Raw genomic sequence first — 25,437 nt, 5'->3', positions numbered from 1 at the left:
CTAATACTATATTAAGGCCAAAGCTACCCTAAAATCAAAGTATTATCTACGAATCAGTATAGTAGGAAGATATTTGCATAATTCAAAATGAAAAGCCATTAGAACATCTGGAACTTGATTTTCCAAAAGAATTTAAGTTAAAATTTAAAGTTATTCTACAAAAAGTTAGTCTCAATAAAAATTTTTAACATCTTTGTGTTACAACATTTATGTTGTAACAAAAAGTGGTATATACAATGAATCATTTCTGGCAGTGATGGTCACAGTTATTTTATAATTTATAAAAAGCAATTTGAGCTGTTCTTAAAAATATTTGCCTGCGAATAGTATGCTACAGTGTTACTGGTAAATCATTCATCTTGAGAAATTTGTGTGCCATTAAGTTGAAACAAAACCCATAATAACATATATTAAAATCCATGTTAAGATATTTTGGTGATACTTTGTTAAAGAATGAAGTTTTAAACACATCTTTAGCTGGAAGTTGTAAAAGTTCAGATTAATGGCAACTGATTGTTCCACATTTTATAGAGGTATGTATTGAAACTATTACCTAGGGGCCTATGCTGTGGCGTAGCCAGTAAAGCCGCCGCCTGCAACGCCAGCTTCCCATATGGGCGCCGGTTCGAGTCCCGGCTACTCTACTTCCGATCCAGCTCTCTACTATGGCCTGGGAAAGCAGCAAAAGATGGCCCAAGTCCTTGGGCCCTTGAATCCACATGGGAGACCTGGAGGAAGCCATTGGCTCCTGGCTTCAGATCAGCGCAGCTCTGGCTGTTGCAGCTAATTGAGGAGTGAACCAGCAGATAGATAGATAGATCTCTCTCTCTCTCTCTCTCTCTCTCTCTCTCTCTCTCTTTGCCTCTCCTTCCTGACTTTCAAATAAATAAATAAATCTTTTAAAAAAGACAAAAAACTAACATCTAACTTATTCACTAAGCAAGTTTTTAATACTTAGACACAATACTCAGAGCACACAGTATAACATACACTTTATCTCAATATCAGATTTAATTTTAGCATATAGATACCTTAATAAATAATGTATCATTCAATTTTTTGCACTTGATCTGAGCCTTTGAACGAAAAATTACATTGTGTTTATACTAATGGTATTATTCCAAGTCTTGGAAACTCAAATAGATTCCCTATGGGAGGAAGCACTATTATCTAAGGATATTTGGCTATGTGTGCCCTTCTCTCTCTGATCACAATGTAACATTTTACAGGGATGCAGTAAAGTTAACATTAACATAAAGAGTACCTCTTATAAGAAAAAAAATGGCACATTAGGGCAAGATTTAAATTACAGATGATTTCTAGAGGAAGCTTGACGGTCCCCTACATGTGCCTTCTAAGTGTGACATGAGGCAGTCACCTTAGCACTATCCTCAGTGTAAGATATGTAGAAAAACATAAGCTGAAAAAGAAACACAGCAAAAGAAAGTAACATTTATTTTAAATTATTTTACTTTTCATTCTTCAAGATACATGTCACTGTACATTACATTATAGTAATATATAACTATGCTGTGCTCATGTGGCCATCACAAAAAGGTGCTTTTTCTAAGTAAACCATAATTGGTCTGTAACAGAGCAAGACTCACTGCTGTTATTGTTAAGGAGGAAAGAAATTTTTCCATTAAAACGTATGATATCATTAGCTACTTAATCTGTATATCTAGAGTAGCTTCAAATTACCCGATTTTAAGTGTGATGGTCATGACTCATAAATACTTTTGGTTTTGATAAAATTCTAATTTGGCACGGATGGACATCAAGATGAAAAGAAACACCAAGGACACAAAGAGAACAAACAGTGAATCACTACCATCTCAAAACTACAGTTTGGCTCTGACACACATACAAGCATCAGTTTGTGTTTTAGGGAAGTCAGAAATGCCATGACCCATAAGCAAACATGAATCTGAATATGTGATTTATTTTTCAAAACATAAACTTGGAGATGACTTGCAAAAGGATAAAATAACTAAATACACACAACAGACACAAACAACCAAAAAAAATTAAAAATATTCCATGTAGGCAATGAGATTGTGGTAAATTAGACCACAGGATTTTAAAACAGCCCCACATCTGGTATTTGATATTAATTGGTTGCTTGCAAGGAACTATGAGTGAACAGAAATAGCAACCCCATTTACAGTTTATAAGAATTCAATTATAGGACTTACGGTAACTGTGTGGCCACTCCAATTAAAAGAAAATCAATGGGGCCAGAACCGTAGCGTAGTAGTAGGCTAAGCTTCCTCCTGAGGTGCCAACATCCCTATGGGCACTGGTTCATTTCCTGACTGCTCCTCTTCTGATCCAGCTCCCTTCTAATGGCCTGGGAAAGCAGTGGAAGATGGCCCAAGCTCCTGGCTCTTGGCTCCTGGCTTTGGATCTGCCCAACTCCTGCCATTGTGGCCATTTGGGGAGTGAACCTGTGGATAGAAGACTTCTCTGTTCCTCCCTCTCTCTCTGTCTGTAACGCTAACTCTCAAATACATAAATATTTTAAAAAAGAAAGAAAATCAAGATCATTTTTTTAAACAATTTCAGTCTAATTTAATTTGGCCAATTTTTCCACATTTTATTCAGAGGGAAGGGGAGAGAGGGAAGCAAATTAGTCTGCTTTTTCTATTATAACAAAATAGTTGATACAGGGTAACTTTATTAGAAATAAAGGTTTATTAGCTCACAGTTCTGGGGATTCAAAAGTACAAGACCAGGCAGGGTAGGGCCATCATTGGTTTGATCCCTGATTGACTGACTAACAGCTAAGGATATCAAAATAGTAGGAGTGTGGGTCTGGACACAGGAAGCCATAGACAGATCCTGGAGCAACATCCCTTCTGAGAGCACACCCCTAAATGACCTGGGCCCTTCCATGAGACTCTCCCTCATAGAGGTCCCAACTCCTAAACTGCACACTGAAGACCAAGCTTCCAACACATGAACTTTGAGAGGACATATTTAAACCACAGCGAAACCGTAGTTTGTAGTAATTTAAGAGTACACAAAGGAAAGAGAAAATGAACTATTTCCTTGGTGAAAAATTGTAAGATCATTACCAACACATCTTTTTAAATAAGGTAATCATGTTTGCCATTTCAGAAAAAGGCTTAAACCTTAGAACATTACTTGGCTGGGGAGGTAGAGAAACAGGCATCTTCCCATACTCCCAGTCAGTTCCCAAGGGGCATTGCTCATCCCAGTCACATATGCACAAATCTTCCCTATCAACCACAATCTTGAAGTCTGCTACTTTTTCATAATTTTTAAAAATTCTTTTCTAGTACTTTAGCAAGTTGGAACCAAAAGTATTATTAATTTCATGGATGTTTTCCCTCATACAAAGGAATATTAAATAAGCAATCTAATTTTTATCCTGTTTCTGCTTTGTTAAAAGCATATCACATTCATTAGAAAAATAAGTTAGTATGAGAGTAAAAATTACTGTTGAAAAATTTATATTAAGATTTAAATTTGAACACTGTAACTGCAGAAAACAATAGTACCTAAAATAAACCTTCATTTTATTAATATATTCAGTTCTAATCTTGAACTAAAATATAGAAATCACTTATTAAAAAGGTCATTCCAGGAACTACATGTAGAAGACTACTTACAGTATAGTATTCTCTAATTTTTTATTCAGTTACATATCGCCAGAGTGTCTATGTGGTGTTTAGTCCTTTCTTCCAGATTCAGTCAGTAAAAAAAATTCTCTGTTTAGAAATATTTGTATGGTATCTGGTCAGAAGTTCCTAAAATACTCCAACATCTGTACTGGAATTCTAAGGAAGTGAATACTTTCAAGATGTCATGGAATAAAAAATATGTTGTCAGCTCTTCAAGAGCTGGAAAATGCATGCAACACTTATTCTTAATTCCCCTTTCCTGTCTGCTCAAATGCCTCCAACACCTCCGTCATGTCAAAGTGTTCAGCACACAGTGACCATGTAGTTCATAGCATTGACTGACTGGCAACTGGCAAACTGAACCATCCAAAAAACCAACCACAGTATTTTTGAATCAATTAGAGTGCCCGCAATACCACACTTACCCTCTGAGAAGCAAAGTGTCTACTTCATGATTCATCTCAATGACAGTACCAATGATACCCACTTTTCTGGTTGCCATTCAGGAAGTGGGCCCACAGGGAAATTACATATTTCTAAACAAATTCACACAAGTTTACCACTTGCATATAATGTGCTACCATCATATTTTCCTTATATTTTCTTCAATGAAAGTATATTTTTAATATATAAAAATTTCCCCATAATTTTTCAACATGTTTATATATTATTACATTATAAAAACATGAGATGTTTACATATTAAAGACGCAACACCAGCACTTTTCATTTACAGAATTTAAACTTGAATGTTTAACCTGTCAATGTGTTCAGGATGAGCGCACAGGGAAATAGGGAATTATAAGGCATTGGAAAAAGTTGTGTGTGCTAAAGGCCTTTTCACCCAATAATCTAGGTATGAAGCCGTTTAGGGGAAGATCATCATCTCAGATTCTGCAGTTTGTGGTCAAGGACCAGGGTTGCCGCCCTCTAAGACAGGCATAAACCAAGGCACCCGGGAGAGCTGGAAATGTATTATAAGCAGAACTGTAATATGTACATAGCCTTCATATGAGAATGATTCAATACCTTGTATTTTTTCCAACTATGTGAAAATGAAACATCAACATTACATCCTCTTGCCATAATTTATAAACTGGGGAAGTGTATTGGTCCACTTATAATATAATCATGCAATAAATTAAATGCAGATTGCTGGAGAATCAGTTATATCATATGCCTTGAAAATATTTACAGGCAGGTGCCTTGGTGCAGTAGGTTAATCCTCAGCCTGCAGCGCCGGCATTCCATATGGGCGCCGGTTCTAGTCCTGACTGCTCCTCTTCTTCTGTTGTGGCCTGGGAAAGCAGTAGAAGATGGCCCAAGTGCTTGGGCCCCAGCACCTGCGTAGGAGACCAGGAAGAAGCACCTGGTTCCTGGCTTCGGATCAGCATAGCTCCGGCTGTTGTGGCCATTTGCGGAGTGAACCAAAGGAAGGAAGACCTTTCCCTCTGTCTCTCCCTCTCACTGTCTGTAACTCTACCTTTCAAATGAATAATATATATATATATATATATATATATATATATATATATAACAGGCAGAGTGGACAGTGAGAGAGAGAGACAGAGAGAAAGCTCTTCCTTTGCCGTTGGTTCACTCTCCAATGGCCGCCTTGGCCTGCATGCTGTGGCCGGCCCACTGCGCTGATCCGAAGCCAGGAGCCAGGTGCTTCTCCTGGTCTCCCATGGGGTGCAGGGCCCAAGCACCTGGGCCATCCTCCACTGCACTCCCGGGCCACAGCAGAGAGCTGGCCTGGAAGAGGGGCAACCAGGACAGAATCCATCGCCCCGACTGGGACTAGAAGCCGGTGTGCCGGCACCGCAGGTGGAGGATTAGCCTATTGAGCCACGGCGCCGGCCTAAAACATTTTTTTAAAAATGAAAATATTTACAGGCTATGTTTTCTTTCTGGTTATGAAACCTTTAGACTTAACAAAAATTTACAGAATGCCTACTATGTGCCAGTCATGATTCTAAGGGATGGAGATAATATATATAAATATATATTCTTGTTTGTCAAGTATTTTTAGACAGTTCATTGAGATAGAACAAAAAAAAAAATCAGAAGTGTATGAGATTAGATTCTCTGTAGTTTATACACTTATTTGTTGGTCAATTTGCAATTTAGAAAAAAAAAAGGAGTGATAACCTTCAATATCCTAAAAACCCTCTTAAAATCTGCTTAAAAGTAGAACCTTTTGACAGAAAAAAGAAAGAAAGATGGAAAGAAAGAAAGATGGGATGAGGGAATAAGTTAAATAAATAGTGTAACTTTTAGCTGCTGTTATAAAATTTTTAAATGTAGAAAAACTCAAATTCAAAAGACGTATATCTAGATATACTCTTTAATCCTCAAAACAACCTTATAAAACGGGCATTAATTATTGTCTTTATTTTACATATAACGTAGTAGAAAGAAACTAAGGAACTTGTCTGTGGCCATACAAGTAGTAAGTGGCATAGCCAGGAGGTAAACTCAGAGCCAGATTGCAAACATGGAAACATAGGTTATGGAGCCTGCACTTCCATCCATGTCACCTCACTTCTGCCTAAACAGTTACATCACTGAAGCAAGTGACAGTTAATGCTATGGAAACCCCCAGAAATGTTGACAATGAGTTCCAGACATTGTCAGTATGGGTAAAGCAAAATGGCTGGGCTCTGCACTCAGAAAATCAGCTAGCCTTGTTTTCAAATTTTACCATTTAAGACTGAATACTTAAATATTGAAAAAAAAAAAAAAGCAAGGACAATTTGTAACTTGGAGACCAGCTTTAGTTTAGGTTCAAATAAATTGCAAAATAAATGTGTAAACTCCTAATAACTTCAGAAGTCAAAACCACAACTTTCTTTTTTTTAAAAAAAGATTTATTTATTTATTATTTGAAAGAGTTACAGAGAGGCAGAGTAAGAGAGAGAAGGAAGAATGAAGGTTGGGAGGGAGGGAAGGAGGGAGAGGGAGAGGGAGAGAGAGAGAGAGAGTCTTCCACCCACTGTTAAAGGCTGGAGCTGAGCCAGTCCAAAGCCAGGAGCCAGGAGCTTCCTCCAGATCTGTCATATGAGTGCAGGGGCCCAAGCCTTGGGCCATCCTTTGCTGCTTTTCCAGGCCCAGCAGCAAGGAGGCTAGACAGAAAGTGGAGTAGCAGGGACTGGAACCAGCATCCATATGGGATGCCAGTGCTGCAGGCCAGGACTTTAATCCACTGCGCCACAGCACTGGCCCCACAAATCTTGTTAAAGAAATTTTTATACAATCTAAGGAAAAGCCAATGTAACCACTAACAAGTTACCATCAAAGAATCAGATAGCTAGGAAAAGGGAGCAAGGATCTAGGACTTCAAATTTGCAACCTTTTGCCTCCTCAGAAAGAGGTTCTTAAGTGGAACATTGAGCCTCTACCATAAACTGATGCAGGGTGTGGTGAAGGGAGGAAGGGAGTTCAAAGGTTTCTACTTCCACAAACATCAAACATTTCCCTAATCCTAAAAGTGCTTTCTAAAGATTTATTGGGGGTAGGGGTTTCCTGCTAGGAAGTATGGGTACTACAACACGAAGCACCAAGAAGCCCCTAATCAATGACTAAAATTTACAGCCATGATAATGATCTACTTTATCTGAATAAAATTTATCTTTTCATTTTTAATACATGATAATAGTATATATATATATATAAATACTGTTAATGTCTCCACAGATGGTGTAGTAATGTTTGAAACGTTCAATACTTTGTAAGTATATTACACAATTTAAGTCCTACTGACCCCCGACAATTAATTTCCTAAATGGGATGTGAATTTCTTTTTTTTTTTTTTTTTTTTTTCTGACAGGCAGAGTGGACAGTGAGAGAGAGACAGACAGAAAGGTCTTCCTTTTGCCGTTGGTTCACCCTCCAATGGCCGCCGCGGTAGCGCGCTGCGGCCGGCGCACCGCGCTGTTCCGATGGCAGGAGCCAGGTGCTGCTCCTGGTCTCCCATGGGGTGCAGGGCCCAAGGACTTGGGCCATCCTCCACTGCACTCCCTGGCCACAGCAGAGAGCTGGCCTGGAAGAGGGGCAACCGGGACAGGATCGGTGCCCCGACCGGGACTAGAACCCGGTGTGCCAGCGCCGCAAGGCGGAGGATTAGCCTGTTGAGCCACAGCGCCAGCCCGGGATGTGAATTTCTAAAACTTAATTTGCTTCCCTAAAGATCTCTGGTCTAGTTAAATCATAAGTGCCCTACAGAATAATGCTGTCATAATCTACTCTCTATGCACAAACACCAATTTCTTCTCTGGAACACCCCAATTCCATAAGAAGGATCAATACTATCCTATCATTAAAACACTGATGCCAAGGTTAATTCCTCCCACTGAACTTTCCCGTTAACCAGTGGCCAGACCTAGGGTTTCCTCCTCTGTAACAGCGCCCTCTTCTGTTCCCAAGGCTACTGTTCTGCTCCATCTATTCCCATCTACATTGTTTCTGTAGTTTCTTCACACCACCATTCCTCTAGTATGAGTTCTTCCCACTCTAATCAATCTCATTCCATGAGTCTCCTTACTGTATATGTCATTCAGCAGCTCCATGATCCACATCGTGAAGTGTAAATTTCTTTGACTGGCTCAGGCCATATCAATATGACCCTGACTGTTGCTCTAAATGTTTATAAGAGTGTTCATTGTTATCCCTCAACTCCAAAGAGTTCTACTTACCTCCTCAACTCCTCAGCTTCTCACCTGACTCAAGACACTAAATGGATTTAAGTGGATTTTTGTGCATCATGCGTTCATCTGCTGGAAATTCATATCCAAGACAACTCTAACTCTGCTCCTATGTCAAACCTCCCAGATCAACTAGGTCACACTGATGAGTCTCACCTAAACTTCAGGACATGAAATGCTTTGGTACCAAATGCTAGACAAGATGATGATATTTGTTCAAAAGCCTTTTTTTTTTAACTTGGCTTGTAAACTCCTTGAAGGAAGGAAAAATGGCTTACGCCTTTTAAGATGACCTATAGCTACTTTGCAAACTCAAAAATTACATAAGGAAGATGATAAACTCAATGGAATCAGCCATTGATATACATCATAGGTTAGTGAGTCTGAAACTTTCAGTGTATGGAGGATGATGGCTAAAATTCCATGCATATCCTCTTTACCCAAGCTCAGCATTTGGTTCATCTCAGGTAAGGGGAAAAAACTAAAGACTTCCAAGGAATTCTGATGCAGCTGGCACACAGATAGTATTCCGAGAAACACTGTCATTGATTAAATTGAAACAGTAAATAAAAAAAGACAAGTCTAAAGGTATGCAGAATTATAAAGGATATAAGATGAAAATCTGACATTTCAAACTAGTTGCCATTACTAGGAAGCTGTTTTAGATATTCAACACAAACTATAAGTACTTTTACTATGTTACCTTTAAAAAGCTACTTACTTTAAAGCAATTAGTACTAATATTAAGCTAATGTGCTTTTTGTATTTAAGCTGTCGATGTAGGATTATTTACAGTTATTAATATAAAACAAAATACATCACTCAATAATATTTGTAGGCTATTTACTTAATTGACACAAGACTGTTAACATTTAAAATTTTTTGTCAAGGTCTATCTGCAATGAAAGCACTTGCAATGTAAAATATGCTCTCCATGCATTTATTAATCTCAAAATGTGTCAAGATCCAGGTACGTATGGTCCTAAACCAACTGGTCGCAAACCAACTTTTAAAATTGAACTCCTCAACTCCAATCAGAATGAATTCTATCTACTCTTATATTGCAAATGAATATATGTAGGCAATCTAGTGCTTATTCTAGGTTTTAAAATTTTCTTCAATTTAATGACAATTTAAAATGATTCCTCTTTTTTCCATATCATTCCAGTTAAATTTTACTTTAGCCTGTCTTACTTTTCTGACATTAACCAATCTACACTAACATCCTTCAGAGTAACATTTTAGGACTTTTCAGTGAACTATGCAACCACAAATAATTAGAAAAAAGGAACCCCAGGAACATGAAGATCTTGACTCCACATGTAATTTCATATCCATTTCTTAGTATGGCTTTGGGTGCAGGGTGAAGGATTGAATGGCTTAACCTTGGTTAGTATTTTTAAATTTTTAAAAATATTTTGAGTTAAAAAATACCCAAACTACCAATATGTAAATTACCAAAATTTGCATTTTTTAGATTATGTATATTTAGCAACTTCTATTTGTCTTCCTAAATATCTTCTTGGATGTATACAATTCACAGAAAATTAAAAACTTCCTCCTTCCTAGTTCTTCTCTAGTGCTTAAGTCTAAATGAGACACTTCTATAGGCCACTAGGGAGAGACATGGAGTATTTGGATCAGTCTTTGGATCAGCAGCATGTCAAGACAGCAGGACATAGCAGTTTCACCAAAGGAATAATGTCACATGCCCTGTCAAGGCTCTATTCACTCACTGCGGAACACTTCAAAATAGCAATATTACAATGCTATAGTCTTTGGAGCTCACAGACTTCATATGATGTTTCATCACGTGGGAAAAGAACCCATATCACACACAGAATATCAATCCATAGTCACTATACAAAATTTAAAATATAGTTAAATATGGAAAGGAAACTTTGCAAAAAAACAACATAAGATAATTCCATGTCAATGGGAATATCTGATGACATCATTAATGAAGACAATTTTGAAAATTAAAATTAATTAACTTTATTATCCTCCAATCCCACATCTATACATGAAATGCCCATTAGCACATGCACTCAGGGGCTCATTCATTCAAGTTCACTCCAGCAATGAATGATTCTCATACACCTTATTGGATTATCAGGAAATGCTTCTCATTTTACTTCTTCACACTTCCTTACTGTAAATCAAAGTCACTAAAGGCAATAGAGAAGTGTTGCCTTACTAAGTCATACTTCTACGTTTGACTTTGCAAAAACAGAAAGTGAACAGGTATCTAAAAATTCAAGGACTCAAATTACAGGAAGTGTCACTGGATCCAACACTACATTTTGCAATATTTAAGGATAGAAAGATATTATCATCACTATAGTTACAGCAATATAAGTATTCAACTTGAAAATTAAATTTTTTCAATTCTCCGAATGCATTCTATTCTATAACTTAATATGTACATTGCTTTTTTTACTCAAATGGTTCTTGACTCCTATATTGAACTAAAAAACCTGACATTTTAGTTTTTTCCAAAATTTAAGTATAGAGGCAGTTTGATTATTAATAATTAGTCTTCTCAATCTTAACTGTATTTCAAAAATATATCTGGGAAGGCAATTTAATCTACACCACCAGTATATGTTAATCAATAAAGTCAACTGAAAGTTGGCATTAACACACTGCTGGCACTTCTCCAACTGCCATGGGTCGAAATAAACCACAGCAGCCTAGTTCCCAGCTAGGGGTACTGCAAGTGTTTGAGCTGAGACAACTCATAGTATGTCCGATATGAAACTTCTTTAGGAGTTCAAGAGCTTTATTAAGCATACCTTACATCATATGTCAGGTATGAACTTTTTAGGTAACAACTCTTTGAGAAGAGTCGGTAGAAGCAGGCATAAACATGGTAACGCTTTTTTGAAAATCAGAGTACCTCAAAAGTGCCTTAGCAACATTTTCCTGAAAGGATTAAACACCACTTATTTAACAAAAACAAACCAAAAAACGCCAAGGCAACCTCAATTGTTAGTATGTCATCATTGGTTTTGGAGATGCAAGGTTGAAAATGACCTTGTTTGATTATGCCCGATAGGACTCTAACCTCCTCTTAAATCTTAAGCTTGACCAACTTCAGGCTCTGAAGTCTTAAGCCCTCAAACCGAGTAACCAAACCCCCTTACACTTTATTCTGAAATCGCACATAGCGTCCTAAGAACGCTCCTGGAGAACAAGCCTCAGAAGCTGCAAGAAGTCCCAAGAACCAGCTAGGCAAAGCTAAACGCCCTTGCGGATCAGAATGAACTCACACTGTGCTGAGCCGCAGCAAAGTTCAGGACCCCCTCGGTGCACCAGCAGAGCCCACTCTGAAACAGACTGCGGGGGTCCCTATCACCAGGGAGCCCTCAGGGCCCTTCCAGGCGGGTAACTTGCTTTCCCATCAAGGATCAACTTTCCATTGAAAAAGAAAAGTTTGCCGCGTTGCGGCGTGCTCTGAGCTAAGTAACTTTGGCTACCCCACGCACCCAAGGTTAAACAAGTACGCAAGTCCTCGGCGGCACCCGAAGTCGGAACCCGCAGGATCGCACCCCTACCTTGGCCTCGTCAGCGTCCTGCTCCACGTCGGAGAAGCCCAGTCCCGACTCGAAGGCGGCGGCGGCGGGCGCCTCGCGCGGACCCGGCAGCAGCGCAGCGGCGAGCAGGGAACACGCCAGAGACAAGAAGCCCAGCAAGTGCATGGTGGAAGGACCGGGAGCGGGGAATCCGGTCCGCTGGCGGGGGGCAGGGGTGGGGCGTGCGCGCCCCTGCGAGGCTGAGGTCCCCTTTCTCCCGATCGCCTACCGGGGACCCCCCTGGGCGAGCCGGAGGCGCGAGTCCGGGGCTCCGCGTTCCCAACTTTGAAAGGCGCTCTCCCAACCAGTGCAGGGGAAGGGCGACGGGTGTCAGGTAAAAGCCTCACAGGAAACCGGACATCCGAGCTCCCTTCATTCGGAGCCCGCCGCGAGGTGAAGCGAGGGCGAGGGCGAGGGCGGCCGGCTCCGCGCTTCGCGTGTTTGTTTTTGCTTGTTGGAAAGAGGGGGAGAAAGCGAAAACACCCCGCGATTCTCACCGCCTCCGAACCCACCAGAGCCCTCGTCCCCCTCCTCCCTCCCCTTCCCCGAACTGAGACGAGCCGGGGAGCGGGAGAGGCGGCGGCGGCGCTGCCGGGGGCGGGAGGAGGGCGGCGGGGCGCCCGGCGGCGGCGGCGGCGGCGAGGCCCGGGAGCTCCGCGGCGCTGGAGCCTCCAGAGCGCGCGGGGCTGAGCGGCGGCGGCGGCGGCGGCGGCGGGCGCAGGGGCAGGGCATGACTGATGCGCCCTCTGCCTGCGCTTATGTGAGAGAAAGCAGCCGAGGGAGGGAGCGTGCCGAGCCTGGGCCGCCCTCCCCTCTCACTTTCCCTCGGAAGCTGTCTCCCTCCAGCTCTCCGCGGCCCCGGCCTCCTCCCCAGCGGCCCCACCTCCCCGCAGCCCCTTCTCTCTCTGTCTTCTCCTCCTCTTCCTCCTCCTCCTCCTCCCCTGCCAGGAGCCGCACTGGAGGTGCGAGTTGATCTCGGGGCTGGCGTGCTGCAAGGACCAGCTTCAGAGGCGACCTGGCAGAGGTGGGAGCGGCGGGGACAGTGGGAGAGGAGAGAGCAGACCCTTTGTCCTTTGCAGCCCAGGCCCCTGGGCTTCCTCCTGGCTTCTCTGGCCCTCGGGGCCCTGCCCAAAGCGTGAAAACAGCCCGGGAGTTCTCCACTTCCAAGAGAAACCCATCGCTTTGGAGCGAGACCCTGATGGGACCTTGTCGTCCTCAGCGGCCCCCTCTCTCCCTCTGGTTGACTTCAAGTTGGGGCCCAAGCAGAAACTACAGGGGTTCTCTGAATGCGGTGTGGACTAACAAGATAGGTGCTGTTGATCACAATGGGACACTAAGCTTTTGGCTGATGGGGAGAATGGTCAGAATCCTCATGGAGAGAGAAAAAAGGAGACGTGGGATCAGTTTCTGCAAGAAGTTGGGTTAACAAGAAAAGGGGTAATAGAGACACTTGAAGGACGAGACATCTGCAGCAAAGAGACTACATTTCCCTAGCTGGAAAAACATCCAGGGCCAGCCTGTGGTGCTGGAGGCCTTGGCCTTCCCCCTCCCCAGGGCAGACTGGGTAGACTGGAGCGCCTACGGTGTGCAGAAAATGAAGTGTCCCGGTTACACCCATTCTCTTTAAATACACTGATCTTACAGGTTCCTGACATCTTAGATGGAGAAGTGGCTTTCAGAGACAGGGAACCCTATGTGGGTTCTGCCCATTCCCTTAATGGATAGCCCACATTGCTGAAAAGTGTTTCCTTCCATTTACCCATTGCTTTTGATTCCTGGAGTTTTACACAAGGAATGTAATCTAACTTCCACGTGTTCAGTTTGTCAAATTTTTGAAACTATTGGTCATGTTCTCCCTATAGAAGCTGTCCTCCCATCTAACTATCTCCCTTTCCGCCATATGACAGCCCCAACTTTCCTCATCGACCATACTGTAAATTTTCCACGTTCATGAAGTTTGGTGCTCAGAGCATGGGGCAGTGTTTAAAGTGTTCCAGTGAGCAGGCAGAAGAGGATCATCCTTGTCCAGACAGCATGCCTTTGTTGACATTACTCTGGATCAAGTTTATTTTCTGGCAGCTAAATCACAGTGTTGACTCACACCACACTTGAAGTCAACTGAATTCCTCAAGAACTTTTCATGTGTACTGTTATTTAGTCACGTCCGCATTACCCTGTGTCTGTGGAGTCGGTTTACTGTACCCAAGATTTGAGCTTGGCCATTTATGAAATTCTATCCTGTTCTGATTCTGTCCTGTTCAGTCCATATCTACAGCTACATATTGAGGTATGTTGGGATCCTGACACTGTCAATGTATTACTTCTGTTTTCCTGCTGTGTTTGTATTTGATTAGTTTGCTGTATTTATCTCCAAAGATGTATAAAGCTGTGACAACAGAAGAGCTAAGGACAGACTGGGATTGCTTTACATGGAAGTGAGTGTTTTCTTTCAACCATTTCCTTTGTCAGTGGTCCTCAACTTTGCACTTGGAAGCACAAAAGGCGATTTCAAAAACAGAAGATTTAGTGCACCATCAAAGATCCTGGTTAATTGATGCTTGGGATGAGTCTGGGACAACAGGATCTTATCAGGAACCCAAAATTGAGAAGCCCAGGCGTTCCCAGCACCTTGGGAACCTAGCATTATGTGAAGACTGCAAAATCAACAAAGTCAGCATTTACTGCAGTAATATTTAAATACAACACGAATCACATACAATTTTTCCTCTCAAGAACATTCTCATTACTATTTTAAATAAAATTCTGACAAAAGATAAAGCTGAGTGACAAAAATAAACAAAAGAATTCTCCTTATTAGTTGAATTAGTTGTTTAAGGATGTCTTAAAAGTAAAAAGGGAGTTGCTCAGAACTTTTTTTTTCTTTATTTTTTCTTTACCACCTGGAAAATACTTTGTCCTACCAGCTGGTTTTACGTCTTACAAAGACTTTCTTTACAGGATTGCTAGTTCATCACTAGCTTCATGCAAGACCTATTTTACAACAGTACTTCTAAACTGGTGTTTGTTTCAGAGAGCACATTCCACAGTCAGTGGATACTGAGGAAAAAGAGAAAGTGGGGCCCCAGCCAGAATAACACCTTTGGTTTATTTTACACATTGGTTGGTGTTTTCTTTAAGACAAAAAGTGAAAAATAGACCTACTGGCCAATGCTAATATTCATTCTGATAATCTTTAAGTTATTGAATTCTGATTTCAGTTACTTCCTTACTTCTTACTACTTTGGTTTTACTTTGTTGTTCTCTTTCAGATTTTTTTATTTGATTGCTCTGACCATTTGTTTTTAGTTTCTCTAGTTTCTGATTAACATATTTTAAAAAGTATTAGCTTTGTTCTAAATTCTGCTTCAGTGGAGGCATGCATTTGGCTTGGCAGTTAAGATGCCAGTTAAAGGGGACAGCACTGTAGCGTAGTGAGTAAAAGCCACCGTCTCTGGTGCTGACATCACATAGGGGCGCCGGTTTGGTTCCAGCTGTTCCCCATCCAATCCAGCTCTCAGCTATGGCCTAGGAAAGCAGTAAAGATGGCCCAAGTCCTTGGGACCCTGCGCCCACATGGGAGACCTGGAGGCTCCTGGTTCTTGGCCTCTGATCGGCCCAGTTCCGGCTGTTGTAGTCATTTGGGGAATGAAGTAGTGGTTAGAAGACTTCCTGTCTGCCTCTACCTCTCTGTAGTGCTGCCTTTCAAATAAATAAATAAATATTTTTTTTTAAAAAAATGCCAGTTAAAATGCCTGTGTCCTGTATCAGAGTGCCTGGGTTCAATATCCACATCCAGTTCCTGACTCTAAGCTGCTTACTAAAGCAGACCCTGGGAGGCAATGGTGATAGCCCAAGTAATTGGATTCCTGTCACTCACATAGGAGGCCTGGATTGAGTTTCCTTCTCCCAGTTTCTGCTTGGCCCAGTCCAGTTACTTGGAGAGTAACCAGTAGATGGAAGTACTCTCTCTCTCTCAGTCCCTCTGTCTAAAATAAATAAATATATAAATAAAAATAAATTTTGTTATTTTATGTTTGTCTATTATGATGTGCTTTCTTAGGCAGGCAGTGGAAAATATATCTTAATTTATTATTTTTATTTAATAGAAATGAATACTTGTCTTTTTAGTTTATAGATAGAGTTTTAATTTTATTACATTTAGCTATATTATAAGTGAGGTTGATTATAGAAATGCTTTGAGGCTTTCTTTGTGGCCATGGGTATGTTTGATCATTGCAACTAATTCTGTGTGTACTCCTTTAGTTGAGTTTCAATTTTGAGAATATTAATTATAATATTCAAATATTTCTTGTGAGAGACTTGTCAAGATCTCCAGTATTGTTTTATTTTTTAAAACATAATTTGATGCTGTGTAATTTTGATATAATTTTTACTAGTAAAGCCAGCTTTTTAAAAAATATTTATTTATTTGAAAGGCAGAGTTACAGAGAGGCAGGGGCAGAGAGAGAGAGAAAGAGATTGAGAGAGAGGTCTTGCATCTGCTGGTTCACTCCTCAGTTTGCTGCAATGGCCTGAGCTGTGCTGATCTGAAGCCAGGATCCAGGAGCTTCCTCTGGGTCTCCCACAAGAGTGCAGGGGCCCAAGGACTTGGGCCATCTTCTACTGCCTTCCTAGGTCATAGCATAGAGCTGAATTTGAAATGGAGCAGTCAGAACTCAAACTGGCGCCCATATGGGATGCTGGCACTGCAGGCAGCAGCTTTACCTGCTATGTCACAGTACAGGCCCCCAAATAACCAGTTTTTAGCTTCTGATATTTCTATTTGAAATTCTATTTTCTGGCATTAGAATCTTACATTCTGAGAATAGAGATCATCTGTGAACATGACATAAGTGATGTCACTCATGTAGACATGGCTTAGTTACTTCTGGGAAGTTTTAGCCTGGGGAAGATACTTCTGGGAAGTTTTAGCCTGGGGAAGACAGGTTGCAAACCAGTTCTTAAATTTAATGCTTACTTCAGGAAATGCTGACAAATCACTATAGTGAAGACAATAATATTTTTACTCTGGCAAACAGCCTGTTTATCAATTATATTTTACTTATCAAGGCTCTCATTTACTGTGTCAACCAATCATAAACTGTTAAATCATGAACTTTGCCCATTCCTATTCACTTCTACACTCTGAAAGGCACACCTTAACTACTTGAGTTCATATCCTAAAGCATTTCAGTTATTCTGTTTCTGGTCATTTGGGACACTACTGTCATTCTGGTATTCTGCTTTACTCCAATAAGTTCTCTTAAATGAAAATTTCATTTATTAAAAGGTCTTCTGCTGATATTTTGGGGAATTCAGCAACTTAAGAGAATCCCACTCCACCCTACCCAAATATAACCACATTCACACACACACAATCCTTTTGATATTTCCCTTCCTGCTCAAGCCCAAGACCCTCAGTTCAAACCATTAAGGACTCCTGAGTTCCCTTGCTTAGAATCTCTCTGACTGCAAAGATAGGGTAAGTCTCCCATTAGATTTCAGTCTCCATTTCCTTTTATCAAACTAGCGATTGCTAAGTGTGTTTTATTGCCTAAGAGTCACTTTCAGGAATTATTTGATCATGTGGTTGAACTTAAAACATCTACCCCTTGTAGAAACCTGTCGTGTTGGCAACATGATTTTCGTCATTACTCTCTTCATTACTCTCTTCAGGGAATTGATAACAAGAAGTTCCTAAGAAATAAGATAAACATAGGTCCTGTTAAGTCAATTCACTTGGATTAGCCGTGAGTAGATGCTCAGAAGGTGTCTCCTCAGACTGGCATCCACAGAACAAACTTTGCTTTATCAAAAGCTTATAAAACTTCTGAGTCTTGTTTTGTCCATGAGACACTGGTTTTGAAAGAGATGTTTTGTATACATTTTCTTTCTTCCAAGAACTGCATATATATCAGCATTGCCATGAGAGATCAACTCACCATTAGATTGGGGAACCCAGGACATAATATGCACAACTTCTTTGGTCATTGCCAGATTTTCTTCCAAGCCAGAGTCCTACCTCTCATGTGTACTTATACTGTAATTAATACATGTGACTGTTGAATGGCACAATTTTTCCAACAGCAATTTACAATTTCAGAGGGCACTTAGGGAAACCTTTCACAAGAATAAAAATGTTCATTTGAGAAGTACCTTACAGTGGAAAGAAAAAGAAATTTCACACATTCAGTGATCTTTATTTTCTGATTGGGCCAAGAAAGCTTATAGTAGAATATCCCACATTTGCTCCAACAAATATTCTAAAAAGGCAGATGAAAAGTATAAAAAATTATCTGTCTTTTTTTTTTTTTTTTGACAAGTAGAGTTAGTGAGAGAGAGACAGAGAGAAAGGTCTTCCTTCCGTTGGTTCACCCCTCAATGGCCGCCACGGGCCGGCGCACTGTGTGGATCCGAAGCCAGGGCTAGGTGCTTCCTCCTGTCTCCCATGCGGGTGCAGGGCCCAAGCACTTGGACCATCCTCCACTGCCTTCCCAGGCCACAGCAGAGAGCTGGACTGGATGAGAAGCAACTAGGACAGAATCCAGCGCCCCAACCTGGACTAGAACCTGGTGTGCCGGCGTTGCAGGCAGAGGATTAGCCTAATGAGCCACAGCGCCAGGGCCAAGGTTATCTGTCTTTTAAAACCTGCCCAAATCACAGCTTGAACCTAACAGTCTTCTGTTAGAAATCCTCTTCTTGCATCTTATGGCTCTCCTTTGTCCCACTTCTTTCTAACTAGCTTCCTTTTCCTTCTAGCCAGCCAGAAGCCCTGAAAGCTCTATTTCTTGTCAAATAATCCCTTTTTGGTTGATTTGTAAACCTTGATTATGGTCTGTGCTGAGAATTATTTTCAAAGATTTATGCAGTATAGGCATAAATTTTCAAATCAATTTTCAATAGTTCTAGGAACATACAATTCAGGCTTTCTAGATTTCTATTAATTTATTTTTATGTGATTAGGAATCTTGTATGCAATAAAAAGGGATAGAAAAGGCAGTATGGGGGCTGGTGTTGTGCCACAGCAGGTTAAACCACCTCCTGCAAAACCAGTATCCCATATGAGCACCGGTCCCAGTCCAAGCTGCTTCACTTTTGATCCAGGTCCCTGCTAATATGCCTGGGAAAGCAATGAAAGATGGCCTAAGTGCTTAGGACCCTGCACTTACATGGGAGACCTGGAAGAAGCTCTGGTTACTGGCTTCAGCATGACACAGACCTGGCCATTGAGGCCATTTGGAAGTGAACCAGAGGACTGAAATGCTCTCTCGCTCTCTCTCTCTCTCTCTCTCTAACTCTGCCTTTCAAATAAATAAAAAACAAATTTCTGTTTTAAAAAGTATGGGCCGGCGTCCCGGCTCACTAGGCTAATCCTCTGCCTGCAGCGCCGGCACACCGGGTTCTAGTCCTGGTTGGGGCGCCGGATTCTGTCCCAGTTGCTCCTCTTCCAGTCCAGCTCTCTGCTGTGGCCCGGGAAGGCAGTGGAGGATGGCCCAAGTGCTTGGGCCCTGCACCCGCATGGGAGACCAGGAGGAAGCACCTGGCTCCTGGCTTCGGATTAGCGCAGTGCGCCAGCTGCAGCGGCCATTGCGGGGTGAACCAACGGGAAAGGAAGACCTTTCTCTCTGTCTCTCTGTCTTTCTCTCTCACTGTCTAACTCTGCCTGTCCAAAAAAAAAAAAAAAAAAAAAAAAGAGAGAGAGAGATAACATTGGAGATGTCAGAGAGATGCTTCTTCACACATTTTTAAAATATTCAAGTGTACATGCTGGAGCAGTAAGATGAGCTAGCTCTCATCTTACTTTCTCTGAACATCCTTAAATCACAGATATGAGATTTAATATGCAAGTAAAAACTGGAATAGTAATAAAAAGGCCTCCAATCCCTTGCTGAGCAAAATTAAAGAGGGAAAAAAAGGGAAATGGTAAATCAATAAAGCTGCTATGAATATCAAACACTCAAATTTCCATTTACCCTTAAATTCCCAAGGAGAAGCTCTAAATATTATAAGATGGCCTAGTAATTATTTGTTCTATACAGGTACTAGAATATTCACCAAAAGCCTAGCCACTGCTACACAACTTCTTCCTCAGAGTTAATATATTCAATGATAGCTATCTCTAATAATTCACAGGCCCTCCCTTTGTTTCATCCTGAACCTTACATACATTTCCAGACTCTTACTGAGGAATATCTTTTGTGATGTTTCAACTGTTTTGGAATATGAAAAGTTATTGAAATAAAAAAAGATAATCTCTGTCACATGCAGAGTGGCTGCTTGCTCTCCCCATCAGCCCTCAACTGGAAACTTGTGGATACATTAAGCAAAAATTATACACTCCTCAAAAAAAACACTGAACTTATCCATATTGGTGGGGCATTTTGTTAAGGTTACTGAGGATGTCTCTGGTTGCATGTCTAATCTGCACAAGCATTATTCTGGTAAAGTTGTAAACATACGGCATAAACAAGCACCCAATTTAAAGCATACCTTAGGGGTAAGTGTTGTAGCACAGCAGGTAAAGCCATAGTCTACATCCTAGGTGGGCACCAATTTGGGTTCGAGTCCCACTTCCTCCACTTCTGATTCACCTCACTGGTAATGTGCCTGGGAAAGCAGTGGAAGCTGGCCCAAGTGTTTGGGCCTGTGTAGTCATATGGGAGACCTGGAGGAAGCTCCTGGCTCCTGATTTTGGAAGGGCCCAGCTCCAGCCATTTGGTGAGTGAACCAGCAGATGGAAAACCATTTTCTCTCTGTAACTCTGCCTTTAAAATAAAAAAAAATAAATAAATAAAAATAAATAAAAACTTAGAATCCTTACAAATAAGCTTCAAGTAATCACCTCCTTGCTATGGACATTGACTGTCTTAGCCCTTGTTTGCTATTTTCAAGGCAGAATAAAACTTTTGTTGCTGGAAAGGTATGATTCTGACAGTAACATAACAAGATACTCAAATTTGTGTTTTTAAACCAGGGAAATTCCAAGCTTTCTCTAATAGTGGAGACACACATTGATCTAGGATAGTTAGCAACTCTTCTGTGTTTTTTTTTTTTTTTCAACAATTATATTGTTCTGGTCGCTCTGAATACTCAGGAAAAGTAGAGACAGCCAGCACTAGTGGTATTTGAAAATTCAAATTACTACTCAGTGACTTTTTTTTTTAAAGATCTATTTATTAATTTATTTGAAAGGCAGAGTGACAGAGAGGTAGAGAGAGAGAGAAAGAGAGAGAGAGGTCTTCTATCACTGGTTCACTCCTTAAATGGCTACAAAGGCAGGAGCTGGGCTGATCTGAAGCCAGGAGCCAGGAGCTTCTTCCAGGTCTCCCACACAGGTGCAGGGGCCTAAGAACTTGAGCCATCTTCTACTGCTTTCCCAGGCCATAGTGGAGAGCTGGATGGGAAGTGGAGCAGCCAGGACTCGAACAGCACCCATATGGGATGCCAGCTCTGCACGTGGCAGCTTTAACCACTATGGCACAGTGCTGGCTCTACCACTCAGTGACTCTGACCACAAGAACATGTCATAGATATGTTGAATATTTCTCTCCCACAGTTTGGGGCTCTATCTTACTTTGGGCAGACTTGCAGTGCACTACAAGGAACTCATGCAACATCTTCTGCCTTACCACTAGTAAATACTGTTTGCATCTTTTTCTTATTCTCCAAGTAGCCTCTATGCAACTTAGAAGAAAAGACTTTCTTATCTAGAAAGGAAAGTATAGGGGTAAAAAAATCTAGGAATCACATTGGAAAGAAATAGCAGATAATTTTGACTACAATAGCAGTTAAATGTGAAGATGTAGATACCTGGATTCGTATCTCCAGCTAAAAAGACACAACATTTAACCTACAAAAATCCAGATTGACATTCTCTTAGGATATTTAAAATTAGAGATTCTTAGGAATTCTTCAGAAGCAGATGGCTTTTGGAGGGAGACAGCTTCTACCACAAAGCTGTGGTTCAAGATAGCAACAGCAAAAAGTGACAGCTTCCATCTACAGCCTATAGAACTAGATGTAAATGCAGACATTGTGGCTGCACTTAATCTGCATGCTGTTTTTTTAATTTTGTGGTTTTTGTTTTCATTTTGATTCTCACTATTTCCTTTCATCATTGTAGTTAGGCTCAAAGCTCTGGATAGTTAACCAGAGTTGTTTTGTTTGTTTTGTTTTACCAGTGACAATTCAAGGTCTCTAACTTTATTTTTACTTTTTGAATCTTTGGTATGACTCAAGTACTGGGAGAAATGTGTTCATTACTTGGCCAAAACAAACAATCAAGCTCTGTATTTCATACACCTTTTCCTGAGTGCTAACCAGTTACTGCCAATTGTTTGTTCTGAAAGATTAGGTTTCATCCATAATAGGAATCAACCACGAATTTTTACTTTTTATGTGGAAGAGAACACAGCAAGGACAGGTAACGAAAATCAAAACTCCCTAGAAAGAAAAGTTTCGGCCTCCACAGAAACCATGCTCAAGGACCCTTGCTCAGAGATAACATCTGTAAACAAGCTTTCATGCAGGAAAGACTCAGAAAGAGAACAAGGAACAGATGGTTTGCATTTAAGACCTGCCTCACATTCACAGACCTCACAAAGAAGGCTTACTATGGAGGTAACTCCTTTGATGGGCTGTCACATCTCCCCTGGGTGACCTTTGGTGAACTCTTCTTTGCCACATGGGGTTTATGTGAATCTTAAATTTGTTAATATGATTAAAGAATTTAAAATCATACTTAGCATTCAATAGTCTCTCAGTAAATACTGGATAGAGCATAAATAATAATTACTAATTAATATGTAATTTCTTTATGAATAATATATCTGATATCTGAATCATTTATTGATTTTGTTTTATAATCCTTGTATTTAATGATTATCCAAGTAGATATAAAATTTTAACTCTGACTTTCTTAAGTACTTTCCTTCATCAAACATTGTATAATCTGTATAGTACCTATTATTGTATAGTACCTATTATGTATCTGGCCACATTTCTATGGGTTTACAAATTCTAATGTATTGAGTACTCCTGAAATATTATAATATAGGAATTATTATGATTTATGTTATGTAAAGGAGGAAACTGGTCTAGGAGAAGTTCAGTGTCCTGTGTAATGTTCTAAAGCTGGTCATTGGCAGAGCCTAGATTCTGGAGACTAAGCAGAGCCTTATATTGCCTCTATGACGCTTTTCCTTGTGAGATGATTCATATTTCTAGTTAAAAAATTTAGAATGTTCCCTGTTGTTTTTGATATTATTTAACTATTTTATATCTAAAGCAACTTATTTGTGACCTTCTTAGAGCATTGCAGTTCCTTTCAATCTTAGTTCACACCTGTGTGTGTGTGTGTGTGTATAATTTCTGTGAAATTGTGTTTCTCAAATAATTTATACAAATTACTTGGTGCTATATTTTTCTTGAACTTCTAGTATATGTATAATGATATTATACCTTTATTTACAAGTGTTAGATTATCTTGTATTCTACTTAATCATCCTTTTCTAATGCAATATAGAATTTTCATCTGATTTTAATTACTCTCCATTGTTCATATCAACTGTTCACTTACCTTTTTTCTCCATGTGTATACTAAGACATATTATTTTCCTGCCATAATGCACACATAGCATTATTTAACTCACATTTTGCACACATACCATGATTATTGCAAGTATTTTTTGAAATTCCCCAATTCATCAATTTTGATTTCACCCTCAGCCTTCACACTTAAGGAAAAATATTATTTCAAATAAATAAATAAATACATCTTTAAAAAATTACTGGAAAACCAGTTGGTAATTATGATATATCAGATAATCTTCTTTCTTTCTTGCCCTTCTTTCCTTCCTTCTTTCCTTTCTTCTTTCCTTCCTCTCCTCTCTTCTCCTCTCCTCTCCCCTCCCCTCCCTTCCCCTCTCCTCTCCTCTCCTCTCCCTTTCGTTTCTTTCTTTAAAAGGCAGAATGAAGGAGAAAGTGGGACACATAAAGAGGGGGAGAACTTCCATCAGCAGGTTCATTCCAAAAATGCCCATAACACCTGGATTTGGGTTAAACCAAAACCAGAAACTCCATCAGAGCCTTCCATATGAATGGCAGAAACTGACACCTAAAATTTACCATCATGCATGCTTCACATGATGAATAATGTTGATTTGTTTTTAAATGGCAAAACAAACTTCTGCTGCTGGGTTATTTGCAAGAGTTTGTACAGAATTGGTATTTATTTCTTTTCTTGGCACAGAAGAAAACTGAAGCCATATGAACCAAGAGTTTTCTCTGCAGTAATTTTAATTGTGAATTCAATGTCTTTAATAAATGGAGGTCTATTCAAATTATTGGTGTCTTCTTGAATGAGCTTTGATGTTTTGTACCTTTTAAAGATTTCTTTCATTTTGGTTAAGTCACATTTATTGGCATGAAACTTTTCATGTTATTACATTATCCTTTATTTTAAACTTAAATATACTTAATATGCTTAAAATTTGGGATGATGTTATCTCTTCCATTCCTGATACTAGTAGTTCACTATCATTTCCCCTCTCCAGAAATCTAGGTAAGGGTTTATGAATTTTATGGATTTTCTAAAAGAAGCAATTTTTAATTTCAATAATTTTTCTTAAATTATTTGTTTTCCCATTGATTTCAGCCTTCATCTTTATTAACTTTACTACTATTTATGTGGAGTTTAAGGTATTTTTCCTTTCTCTCTAAAAAATTTCCTAAGATAAAACAGGTTTTGAACTGAAGATCTTTTACCTTTTATAACATAGAATTTTGATAATGTAAATTTCCCTCTAAATATTGTTTAATCAGCTAACACAAATTTTTGCATCTTGTGCTTTAATTTTCATTCAGGTAAGATACTTTCTAATTTGCCTTCTGATTTCTTCTTTGGCTTATGGGTTAATTTTATCTGTGTTATATATTTAGTGATAACCAAGATATACTAATAATTTAATTTAATTGTTACTTCCAATTTAATTCCATGTGCTCAGAGAAAGTAATTTGTATGAACTGAATGCTTGCTAAATTTATTAGTCTTTTTTTCTTTCCTGAGCGAACATGTTCTATCTTGGTAAATGTTCCCATATATACTTGAAAAGAGTGTGTGTTATGTTGCAATAGAATTAAATTACCTATAAATGTCAATTAGGCCAAACTGATTGATACTGTTGTTTAATTTTTCTGTGTGCCTTACGATTTTCTTTTTATATGCTCTATCAGTTACAGACAGTAGAATTAATACCTACAATTGAATTTGTCCATTTCTTCTTAAAGATATATCAAATTTTCATGCATGTATTTTTTACAAGAATTATTTATTTATTTGAAAGAGTTACACACACACACAGAGAGAGAAAGAGAGAGAGAGAGAGGGAGGTTTTCCATCTGCTGATTCACTCCCCAATTGACCGCAAAGGCTGGAGCTGTGCCAATCTGAAGCCAGGATCCAGGAGCTTCTGACAGGTCTCCAACGTGGGTACAGGGGCCCAAGGACTTGGGC

General features: G+C 39.9%; 1 protein-coding gene and 1 long non-coding RNA gene across 2 annotated transcripts in view; one reads left to right on the top strand and one right to left on the bottom strand.

Annotated features, from left to right (window-relative positions):
- VEGFC (vascular endothelial growth factor C) overlaps positions 1–12,142 on the bottom strand; it is a 102,951-nt gene extending 90,809 nt beyond the window's left edge. The window contains exon 1 of the mRNA XM_062213455.1: positions 11,907–12,142. Within this exon, the coding sequence (XP_062069439.1) occupies positions 11,907–12,050 (144 nt within the window). The 5' untranslated portion in view covers positions 12,051–12,142. The remainder of the gene's footprint in view (positions 1–11,906) is intronic.
- A 627-nt stretch (positions 12,143–12,769) lies between these two features.
- The window catches only part of LOC133775149 (uncharacterized), a 55,750-nt gene continuing 43,082 nt past the window's right edge, over positions 12,770–25,437 (top strand). The window contains exon 1 of the long non-coding RNA XR_009868199.1: positions 12,770–14,211. This is a non-coding gene — a long non-coding RNA (uncharacterized LOC133775149). The remainder of the gene's footprint in view (positions 14,212–25,437) is intronic.

Source organism: Lepus europaeus, chromosome 16, assembly GCF_033115175.1.
Source record: "Lepus europaeus isolate LE1 chromosome 16, mLepTim1.pri, whole genome shotgun sequence".
Classification (NCBI taxonomy): Eukaryota; Metazoa; Chordata; class Mammalia; order Lagomorpha; family Leporidae; genus Lepus; species Lepus europaeus.
This window is presented reverse-complemented; position numbering and strand designations above follow the sequence as displayed.